General features: G+C 45.4%; 1 protein-coding gene across 1 annotated transcript in view; it reads left to right on the top strand.

Moving 5' to 3' along the window:
- The window catches only part of PNPT1 (polyribonucleotide nucleotidyltransferase 1), a 76133-nt gene that overhangs the window by 21854 nt on the left and 42256 nt on the right, over positions 1 to 12023 (top strand). The window contains exons 5-9 of the mRNA XM_044289417.1: positions 5069 to 5118; positions 5366 to 5429; positions 6485 to 6532; positions 9046 to 9159; positions 9373 to 9559. Of these exons, the coding sequence (XP_044145352.1) occupies positions 5069 to 5118; positions 5366 to 5429; positions 6485 to 6532; positions 9046 to 9159; positions 9373 to 9559 (463 nt within the window). The remainder of the gene's footprint in view (positions 1 to 5068; positions 5119 to 5365; positions 5430 to 6484; positions 6533 to 9045; positions 9160 to 9372; positions 9560 to 12023) is intronic.

Here is a 12023-nt window from a genome sequence, read left to right as displayed (position 1 = left end):
CGGTTCCAGAGGAAGTCTAGCGACTTTCTTTTTAAAACCCAGGATAATAAAAAAGATAAGCAGCAATGACGCCAGTCCCCAGGTTGGGGGAAGACTCTCCTCCTTCCTCCCGGCCTGGTCAAAGATCACCCAGAACAAATGGGTTTTGGGAGGGATAGCAGTGGGATTCAGGCTGGAATTTCTCTCCTATCCCCAAAATTTTTTCACCCGCACTCCAACGCCGAAAGATCCCTTAAAATCCACAGTGTTAGAGGCAGAGGTTCAGTTGTTATTGGACAAAGGAGTCGTTTGTCAAGTTCCAAAAGAAGAGGAGGGCAGGGGATATTACTCCCCACTCTTTCTGGTAAGAAAGCCCAATGGGACTTTTCGAATGATTTTAAATCTGAAACAAACAAGTTCCTGAAATACAAAAGATTCCGGATGGAGACGATAAAGACAACTATAGACCTACTATACAAGGATTGCTGGATGGCAAGTATAGACTTAGAGGATGCTTATTACCACATCCCTATTCATCCCTCCTCCCAAAGGTATTTGAGAACGGCGGTCCAGGTGAGGGGCCAGTTTCTGCATCTCCAGTACAGGGCCCTCCCGTTTGGGGTCTCACAAGCCCCAAGAATTTTTACCAAAGTGGTGGCGGAGATGGTGGCATTCCTCCGATTGTCCAGGGTAGTGTTAGTACCCTATCTGGACGACTTTTTGTTCATAGCCCAGACAAAGATACAGTTACAGACGGATCTTGTCCTGGCATGTTCTCTATTGAAGGATCTGGGATGGAAGGTCAACCAAGAAAAATCTTGCCTAACCCCCTCTCAAAGTTGCATATTTCTAGGGATGCAGCTAGACTCCACGGCTCAGAAAACATTCCTTCCTCAAAAGAAGGTAGTTGCAATAAAAGAACATGTTTGGATCTTGTTCCGCTCCTTCCGATGCTCCATCAGGAAGGCGATGGCAGTATTGGGGCACCTGACGGCCACGATTCCCGCCGTACCGTTTGCTCAGATTCACACAAGATCGTTACAGTGGGATATCTTAAAGACATGGAATGGTCTCCCACAGACGCTAGAGGAAAAAATTCATCTCTCCTCCAGAGCAAGGTATTCCCTCCTATGGTGGACATCCGAGAAGAATCTTTCGGCGGGAATGCCCTGGTCCTTCATAGAACCCATACGGATAACAACAGACGCCAGTCCGTGGGGTTGGGGGGCCCATTCGGATGGGAATTACTGGCAGGGAAGATGGGATTTAAGAACCAGAGCCTGCACGTCAAATTACAAGGAGCTCAAGGCAGTAGAAAGGGTTCTAAGAGTGGCAGTCCCAGATGTCTTAAACAAAAAACTGGTCTTTTACTCGGACAATTCGACGACTGTGGCCTACATAAATCATCAAGGCGGAACAAGGGTACCGTCCCTAATCTTCCTCTGCCAGGAAATTTTCCAAATAGCAGAAGACAGGAACCTGCTCCTATCAGCAGTACATCTGAAGGGAAAAGAGAACACGGTGGCCGACTTCTTGAGCCGAGTGGAACTCAACCAGGCAGAGTGGAGTCTGAACGGAGAAGTTTTTTCCCAGATTGTCTTAAAGTTTGGGGCCCCAACTATAGACCTCTTTGCTACCCAGAATGAACAGGAAGACGGAGAGGTTTTTCTCTTTAAATCACACAGAGAATCCTACAGGGGTGGACAGTCTGGCCCAGGACTGGAGCGGGGAACGCGGCTACGCCTTCCCACCCATGTCTCTAATTCCACAGGTACTGAAGAAGGTGAGGAGGGAAGGAGCCTCTATAATCCTGGTAGCCCCAAAATGGCCCAAAAGAATCTGGTACTCCACCCTGTTAAATCTAGCCAGAGGCCCCCCCTGGATGATCCCTCCCAGGGAGGACCTCCTTTCCCAGGGACCAGTATGCCATCCCAATCCGGAAACTCTCCAGTTGGCAGTAAGGAGTCTGACAGGGACATCTGGTTGAGGAGAGGGCTTTCTAACAGAGTTGTTTCCACCCTTCTAGGCGGCAGGAAAGCTACAACAGCCAGGAAGTATAACAGGGTTTGGAATATCTTTGCTTCCTTTCTAGGGTCTAGCCCCGATCCATTTAGCCCTCCAGAAATACCTAAGGTCTTGGACTTTTTGCAGGCAGGTTTAGACAAGGGACTCAAAGCCTCCACCCTAAAAGTACAGGTGTCGGCTTTGAGCTATTTTTTCGACTACCAGTTAGCAGTCCACCCTTGGGTCAAACGTTTTCTTTCTGCCGCAGCCAGGATCCATCCGTCTGTAAGACCCCTTTCCCCCCCATGGGACCTGAACAAGGTCTTGACAGCCCTAACCGATAGACCATTTGAGCCCTTGTTAGAAATCCCTATTGACGTCCTGACCATTAAGATGGCCTTTCTCCTGGCAATTACCTCTGCTAGGAGGATCTCTGAGATCCAGGCCTTCTCTGCACATCCTCCTTATACTGTCATACAGGACAATCAGGTAGTGATCAGGCCCCTGCCCTCCTTCCTTCCCAAGGTAGTCTCGGATTTTCACAGGAGCCAGGACATAGTGCTACCCTCTTTCTTCCCTAACCCTTCCAATAATAGGGAAAAAAGCTTCCACTGCTTGGATGTTAAAATATGCCTGTTAGTGTACCTTGATGCTACGGCTTCATGGAGGAAAGACGAGAACCTTCTTGTCCAGTTCCTAGGGGGGAATAGGGGTAAAAAAGCATCCTGCGGGGTTATTGCCAGGTGGGTGAAGAAGGCCATAACGAAGGCTTACATCTCCTTGGGTCTTTCCCCTCCTTCCGGGTTTGGGGCTCATTCCACTCGCTCAGTGTCTACCTCTTGGGCGGAAAGGGCTAATGTGTCTTTAGCCCCGATTTGTAGGGCAGCTACTTGGAGTTCCCCTCATACCTTTCTCAAACATTATAGATTACAGCTCCATTCTGACGCCTCGTTTGGGGAGAAGGTCCTTCAAGCTGTGGCCCCCCCCCCCCTAGACGCTTCTTATAGTCTATCTCGCACTGGGTGCCGTCATGGGTGAGGGGAAAACAACATTGCTTACCGGTAATCGTTTTTCTCGATACCCATGACGGCACCCGATAGTTCCCTCCCCACATATAGATGTAGATACAGATATATTTGTATAAACTTGTGTATAGGATATCAGTCAGGTCTATATGAAGTAATATAGATTTAAAAAAAAAAAAAAAAAAATATTTAAAAATGTAAAAAAAAAAAAAAAGGGGGATCTTTAATCCCTTATCACTTCTCTCCGGAGAACAATTTATTTCTTCCACTGGTGTTGGGAGGAGGTGTGTTCCTTTTTATCTTCTCAGGTTTCCTGTCCTGATGGGAGGTCCTGAGTCGCACTGGGTGCCGTCATGGGTATCGAGAAAAACGATTACCGGTAAGCAATGTTGTTTTCCTAAAAAGTTACTAACCTTTTAGACACTTTATGGAAAAATGTTCTAAATGCTTGGAAACTCATTTTTGTGATATACTTTATTTACTGATTTTATTGTTTTACTAATCAAGTAGGCATCCAAGGTTCAGACTGTTTATCACACTTTGCAATCAGTACACAGGGTATGGATTCCACTGTACTGCTGGGATGGGGGCAGCAGCAAGCACTGTACTGGCAGGGGCACACCGCCTGTTCGGCTTAAAGGGGTTATCCCATCTTAGACAATGGGGGCATATGCCCCCATTGTCTGATAGGTGCGGGTCCCACCTCTGGGACCCGCACCTACAAGGAGAACGGAGCAGAGAAAGTTGAGGAGGGCGCACAGCTGGCTCGGCTATTTCCGTCAGACCCATAGAAATGAATGGGAGCGGTGGCCCCGCATGCGTGGTGCGCTCCCATTTACTTCAATGAGAGAGGCGGGGAGCTTCACCTGGTGGTGGACGGACCCCGGGAAAGCTGGGGTCCTCCAGCCACAACTCTCCCCTGCTCCGTTTCCTTGTAGGTGCGGGTCCTAGAGGTGCCTAGCGATATGCCCCCATTGTCTAAGATGGGATAACCCCTTTAAAGCTCTGCATAGCACTTTGGTACAGGAGACCCCGCACTTATGTGCTATGCAGAGCTTTTAGCTAAGGATACTTCGTAAAACAAAAACATTACATGCAGTGTATTAAAGGGGCCATTGTTACTTTCCCAGAAACAGCACCACACCTGTCTTTGGGTTGCTTCTGGTGTTGCAGCTTATCTCCAGTGAAATGAATAGCTCTGAGCTGCAGTACTTGGCACAATCAGTGGACAGGTATGTCACTGTTTTTAGTAGGTAGCAAACATGTTTTTCTAATCCTGTATGACCGAGGGGCCTGAAATTTGAAGCTAGTTTCACCCATTGTTTACAGCAACTTGTATTTGCTTATTAGATACTGAGGAGCAGGTTGACCTCAACTCAGCACTTGTACTGCACCTCATAAGTGCATTAACCATGCAACAAAGTGCCAAGTCCTACATTTCTGCCACCAATGTCGGGTAGGTACATGTCCCAGAACAGGATCAAGAAAGTGCCAAGTCCTAAATTTCTGATCAATTTACATTTTTAGTTTTGTTGTAATTAAAGGGGTGTTCTCAGAAATTGGTGGCAAATTACAGATGAGTGAAGGGAGAGCACGTCGCTCGTGCTTGGTGTGCTCTTGTTCACTTTGGGGGCCCTGTTCTAGACATAGGTGCAGGCACCAAAGGTGGGACCTGCACCTATCTGACATTAGTGGCATATCCTAGTGATATGCCACCAATGTCTGGGGTGATACAACCCCTTTAAGAAGAAAATGTTGTAATACAAAAGCCACCCTTGGCCTCACCCACTTAATCCCACTTCTGTGTCAGTGTACAGGTGCACTCATTCTGAACAATATATTTCTCAATGTATTCAAACCAAACAACTGTCATAAATACAATGATAATTCCACTTCCCATCTATTAAAAAAGGTGTCTGCCTGCAGCCACCAATAGGGGGAGCTCAGTACATAGGAATTAATTCTATTACATTTGGCCTTCATTGAACTTTTGCCATACTGCATGATGGAAGTCACTGTGTATTTTGCTAATTTTGATCTGAAATATTCTGTGTTCCTAGATCGTTCAATTCGGCCTCTATTTCATGCCGGTTATTTTTATGATACACAGGTGAGTGTTACAGCTTATTTATAGAGTTTCTGGGTGGTGTTCTTGTGCAGATGCGTCAGGTATTGCAGCTCTGCTCTGGTAACTGGGCCGTGTAGGAGCTGCAGTATCAGACACAGTCCATAGACTAGACAAGAGCGGCACTGCTGCTGGGGGGGAAAAAAAAAAACCATTAAACTTTTTACAATGCGTTATATTCATACTTGTGTATGTGCGCTAATGCTGTTGCAATTTATTTTCCCAACTACAGATCCTGTGTAACTTATTAGCAGTGGATGGGATCAATGAACCCGATGTCTTGGCAATAAATGGAGGTATTTACAGCAGTGTTTCCCAATTTCCTGGGTTTTCTGACTGTAAGTTATGGGATATCAGTAGGGTATACCATGACTTACAAATATAATGGGGACTGTGACCCATCGCTAATCACTAGAGTATAGACACTGCAGTGGAAATGAAGCATAAGGCTAGGGCCATACGGCGTCGTGTGGCAGAAAAGTCACGCAACATTTTTAATAATGATAGTCGCAAAAAAATCCATCCAGGTTGGGTTTCTGTGCGACACCATTGACTATCATTACAAAAAAATGTTGTGAGATATCGCCATGTATCCCTAGCCTAATGGTCCCCTCTAGTATTCTTCCCTGAACAGTAGCCTGCAGTGTGGCACTGGGAGTGCTAACTCTACTCACTTGTATGGGGTTTGGGTTTCAGTTCCTGCATTAAGCCTGGTCAGAAGCTGGGCTACATAAAGAAATGGTCCAGTAGTTCATTCGTTCTAGAAATAACACTGATCGCAGACATTTGACCCTTCAGTTGGCATTGTGAAATGTGACCATAGCATCTGAAGGCTGAAAACTTGGGAGCGCTGCGCTTCCAAGCCTGGAACGGTGATTGGGGGAACTGTTCCTTCCCTGCAGAAGCCTGGTCCTCCAGAATGACCCAGGGCCACTGCAGCTAAGTTCCTGTGGTGGCTCTGTAGCCATAACTATAAAAAATTCAAAATTTCTATTTCCATGTTAAGACACAAGAAAAACAATGTAATTGTGGTATGTAATGGTACTGACCCAGAGAATGAAGGGCACAGGTCAGTTTAAAAAAAAAAAAAAAACCTTCAGAAAAGAGTGTCGTGGATATGAACTGCATCAGGCATTACGCAACACGTATTTTTTTCCAAATCCAGAAGTGGATTCAAAAAAAGTATAAAAGAGACTTTTGTATCCACCCTTGTTTTTTGGATAAAAAATAAAACTTCCACAATTGCTTGTGTGAATCCAGCCTTTGAAGAATCTTGAACCTTTATTCAGTTGGACAATAACTACATGCTATGTATTGAACCTATGACTTCAACCTGTCTGTGTCTTTTTAGCCTCAGCTGCACTGGCGTTGTCGGATATACCTTGGAATGGACCAGTAGGTAAGATAAGATTGGAATAAAGGGAGTCGGTCACCAACGTTTTACATTGTACACTGCCCATATTGCATTCTTGCATTTATGCGCACTCCAATAACCACTGTGGGCATCAGCTTTGTTTGCAGTTGTGGTCAGCAGCAACTGGTGGTTTTATGCAAGATCTGGCTTGCCGTACAGTCAGACAACCAAGGCACCCAGCACTAACCAACTGTTGCTGCTTCCCTTAATATTGTCAGAGTTTTAAAATTTTGCCTGACCCCGAAAACCTTTTTAGTGATGGCCTGGAAAGTTGTTTATACTCCGCTGCTCTGTTCCATCACTGAGACTCTGATCCCTGCTCCTTTTGGCGGTGGACCAGAAGTGTGATGCCCCATCCATGGTCACATGCACCATGATGCAGCCATTGAATTGAAAAATTCCATGGCTAAATGTTCCATTACATCTAATTACAAAAGTATTCAGATCCAGGTGTTGGTTTGAAAAATGTAGAATATTCATGGGACAACCCCTTTAAGAGCCCTAATACACTTTAGACAGCAGTTACCAAATGCTTGTTCCAGTGACGGCTATTACTTCTGACCCTCTATACACTATTGGCTCAGCTGAATGTGCTTGTATTTTCAGCAGGGAGATGGGAATAAACTGGCAGTAGTTCATCACACGTAACAGAGGACTACATGCCCCATCATTCTTTCCTCTACATCTACTGTTAGGACACATGTAGTTGGTCGGTCAGTTCTTTGGAGAAATCTTGCGCCGTTCGGTATTCTGCGCTGGCGCATTGAGGAAACGGACAGCCTGCGAGTGTCCTTCCCTCACCACGCCTGCGCAGAATACCAAATGGCGCAAGATTTCCCAAGGGCACAGGGTAGGCAGAAGGATGCGAACGATGCCTGGCCTTGTCAATCAACACTTGGAAGGCGTGACTTGAGGTGGGAGACTGGAGCCTACGCCCGCTCCTAGAGGCTAATTTACATATTAGAAAAGTAAGAATTCTACAGTAACGGGGGCACGGATAATAATTAGAATAGCAGAGTTAGGCTACTTTCACACTTGCGTTCAGAGCGGATCCGTCTGAGACGGATCCGCTCATATAATGCAGACGATGGATCCGTTCAGAACGGATCCGTCTGCATTATATTGTAAAAAAAATTCTAAGTGTGAAAGTAGCCACAGACGGATCCGTCCAGACTTTACATTGAAAGTCAATAGGGGATGGATCAGTTTGAAAATTGACCCATATAGTGTCAAATTCAAACGGATCCGTCCCCATTGACTTACATTGTAAGTCTGGACGGATCCGTTTGCCTCCGCACAGCCAGGCGGACACCCGAACGCTGCAAGCAGCGTTCGGGTGTCCGTGTGCTGAGCGGAGGCCAAACGCCGCCAGACTGATGCATTCTGAGCGGATCCGCATCCACTCAGAATGCATTAGGGCTGGACAGATCCGTTCGGGGCCGCTTGTGAGAGCCTTTAAACGGAACTCGCAAGCGGAGCCCCGAACGCAAGTGTGAAAGTAGCCTAAGGTGCAGCTGACATTAGCACGTTGCTAATGTCAGCCAGTTTAATACTGAAAATTCTAGTGCCAGAAACCCTTTTAAAATAATAATGTTGCTTGCAGCCACCCCTGCTCATTGAATACCAATTGATACAGATCCTATTGCATTCAATAAGAGCTGCATAAATCTATTTGCAGTGAGCTCCCCCTTGTGGTGGCTGCCGGTAAACACAATTGTATCATTTTAACTATGGCTATGTAAATTGTAGCTGCAGCATGTGTTAACAAGTGACATCCTTTTGACTGTACTATGAAATTTACTATAACTACAGCTAAACAGAAAACAAAATTCTGACAATCTGCCAACTCCTGGATCTTTTGGGTGCTGCTTTATAGAAAATGAATATGGGCACAATTGTAGTATAGCTATTTTCTTTTTATTTCTGCTTCAGAGTTGGGGTCCTTTCTGAGTTTTGCTGAGTTTCTAAAAGTTTGTGTATCTGGCACTTCATAAACCTTTTGACGTGTTATAGTGACGTCAGAAGTTTTGATAGGTCGGGTTCCAGCTGCTGAGACTCCCACTGATCGCTGTACGCTGTGGCCCTTAGACTCAGATCTCCTCGGAGGCTCACAGAAAGTCCTTACACCGTTAACCCTGCCTACCTGAAGAGAGCCGTTCAAAACACTCAGCCGATTGCTTCTGTCCCTTTGTTTCAATGGATGATGGAGATCTCGACACTCTGCCTCCACCAAGCAAAACTTCTGACATGTTAAAAGCTTTACGAAATGACAGACACCCTTTAATGTGAGCCGGGAGGTCCGTATTGCAGTGGCAGAGATCTTAGAAATTCTCTGGTTGTAGCGATTACTTTCCGGACTTTACCTCATAATTCTTTAGGACCGCACGGCTTGGGTCTCTTTAGTGTAATATGTGTTATTTGCTATTGATGCTGTGGATTTGATGTAGTTCCCTTTTGTTTCCTCCTAATCAAGTATTTCCTTTGTTTTGTCCATATAGGAGCTGTTAGAATTGGCCTGATCGATGGAGAGTTTATTGTTAACCCTAGCAGAAAAGAAATGTCAAGCAGTTTATTGAATTTGGTAGTTACCGGTGCTGCCCAAAACCAAGTAGGTAAGTAACCTGTTGGCATCTTTTGTTCTTTTCGTATCCCTTTCTAGCCATGATATGCAGACATACTATTGCCACCTTTGTTGCTGCGTACATTTAAGTCTTCCTCTATACTTCACTCTTTAAGATCCATTTCTAAATTAGTGCGACTTCGCAAAAGTTCATAGATTTTCTATTTGTCATTGTTCAAACACCTTTTCCATCTCTTTTTGGTAGTCATGCTGGAGGCGGCAGCAGAGAATGTACTACAGCAGGATTTGTGTCACGCTGTTAAACTGGGAGTGAAGCAAACAAGTCAAATAATCAACTGCATACAGCAATTAGCGAAAGAACATGGGAAGCCAAAGCGTGCGGTCCAGAAAATGTACACCCCTCCTGAGGAGATTGTAGAGACTGCAAAGACGTGAGTAAAGCTTTGTCAAGGATTGCCCAAAAAATGTTCACTCATGGGAGTCTCTTAAAGTCTACCCCCCACTAATCCAAAAGTAATTAAGGGCAGAGACCCACGAGCGAGTCCAATGTGATAGTGTGAGTTCCCATTCTGACCTCCGCTTCCCTGACCGGATCGCACTGCATTACAGTGATTTATAGGGCTGTGTTGCTGTGAGACCTGGAATCTATTGAATTACACTGACGTATTGCTGTTAAAGAGGACCTTTCATGGGTTTGTAGTAAGTGAAATAAATATCTGTACCTGCGGGGTACCCCCTGCTGTGCTGCCACCCTGCCTGTTTTTTTAAAATGGCACTCCTGCGCCCCGTTATGGCCCTCCACAAATTTCGCGCTTAGTATGCTAATACTGAGCATCTGAGCAATGTGGAGGAGATGCAGTCTCTCTGTGGGCGTCTCCTTCTCCCCTGGCTGTAGCGCTGTCCAATCGCAGCGCAGAGCGTCACAGCCAGGGAGTTTTTTTTTTTTCCCTGGCTGTGACGCTCTGCGCTGCGATTGGACACCGCTACAGCCAGGGAGAAGGAGACGCCCACAGAGAGAGACTGCGTCTCCTCCCCATTGCTCTGCTGCTCAGTATTAGCATACTGAGCGCAAAATTTGTGGGGGGCGGGGGGGCATAACGTGGCGCAGGAGCGATATTTTTAAAAAGCAGGCAGGGTGGCAGCACAGCGGGGGATACCCCGCAGGTACAGATATTTATCTCGCTTACTACAAACCAATGAAAGGTCCTCTTTAATGTAATACAGTACAGTTCGGGACTCTCAGGGACACATAATGCTGTGCGATCCTGTCATAGGATCGGAGCTCCTGCCAGCTCTCCAAGCACAGTACCGTACAGTGGTTGTGCTTGGTACTGCATTGAAGTGAATGGGACTGACCTGCAGTTAGGCCATTTGACCGATGTAAGGTGACATCATCAAATGGTCTAGAAATAGGCCGCGGCGCCAGCATCTTCTACCAGCTGATTGGCAGGGGTCCTGGGTGTCGGACCTCCACTGATATGATATTGATGACTTATCCAGAGGATAGGGCATCAATATTAACTACCAGATAATCCCTTTAAGGCCGCACTTACACAAATTCATCTGTATGGGAGTTCTGGAAATGGCGAACTAGAACTCGGCTATTTTCGGTACTCCCATAGGAGTGAATGGAGGGTGGCCACGCTTGTGCAGTGTGTCCTCGTTCCCTTTGGGGTCCCTGTTCTAGAGAGAGGTGCGGGTGAGGCTGTCAGTGACTGCAGATTTGTGTGGAAAAACCGCATCGTAATGCAGTTCCAGCAAAGAGAATGAGATTTGCCAAATTGAGAATGAGATTTAAAAATCCGCAGCATGTCGATTGTTTGTGTCATTCCATGCTTTATATATAGTGATTTTCCCCATAGACTTCAATGGGGTTGTTAAAATAAACTGAAAATCCTCAATAAATAAAAAAAAGCACCAAAACAGTGATAAATAGTGCAGATGTGCGTTTTGACGCAGATTTTCTACATACAATTGCGCAACTTGTGCAGGTAGCCTAAGGGCTCACTCTGATAATTTTGTACCCCCCAAGGGTCGAGCTCAGGACGTATTTAGTTTTTTTCACTGTGGTTGACCCTACAGTTTGCTGTGCAATGGATCAGTGATAAATGGACCACACAAGGATGGCACCTGTGTGCCATAGGTTTTCGCAGACCTATTGAAGAGAATGCGCATGTTCCGTCCATAAAATAGGGCAATGTGGTGCATGCTCATCTGATTTTCTTCTGGACAACATGGACAGCACGTGGACATGATTCACTAGCTTTGCTTCTTAGCGGCACATGATGCAGCTGATCGGACTGTATCTTCTGTTCTGCATGTGCCACCCATTGAGTACATTAAAGAAAAAATAAGGAAAAAACTAAGCAAGGTTTAACTTGAAGATAAAGTGGATTAGTATCACCCAGTCGTGCCTTAGAAGCAGCTTGCATTTAGTCTCAGGCTTAGAATCTCCACTAGGTGGTGCTAGTGTTTTTTTTATTTTTTTATTCTTTGTGTCCTTATTTTTTTGCTAGCTTTTATATTATGAGCATTTTTATTTATTGAAAGGTATTTAAGGTTGAGGTATAAGTAGTATTTTTGTCTTGACCTGTATGAGTGGCTTGTATTTCTATGTCCTGTTATCTGTGAGGCCGCATTGTTTCTAAAATGGGAGGCATAACACTGAATAAGAATAATGATGAATTGATAGCATTTAACAGAAACCTGTCATCAGGTTAATGCTGCCAAAACCGTGGGCAGCATGAATTCCCAATAGGGTTCCTCGTGACAGAGCTATTCTACATAGTTTTATAAATGAGAATAGCACACGGAGAAGAGTACACTTGTTTAGAGTTACTTTTCATTATTTAAAGGCGCATCCAACCCTTTGTAACCTGTGACCTATCCACATGA

The sequence above is a fragment of the Bufo gargarizans genome, chromosome 4 (assembly GCF_014858855.1).
Source record: "Bufo gargarizans isolate SCDJY-AF-19 chromosome 4, ASM1485885v1, whole genome shotgun sequence".
In the NCBI taxonomy this organism is placed as follows: domain Eukaryota; kingdom Metazoa; phylum Chordata; class Amphibia; order Anura; family Bufonidae; genus Bufo; species Bufo gargarizans.
Note: the sequence above shows the minus strand (reverse complement) of the source record. Positions and strands in the feature narration are given on the sequence as shown.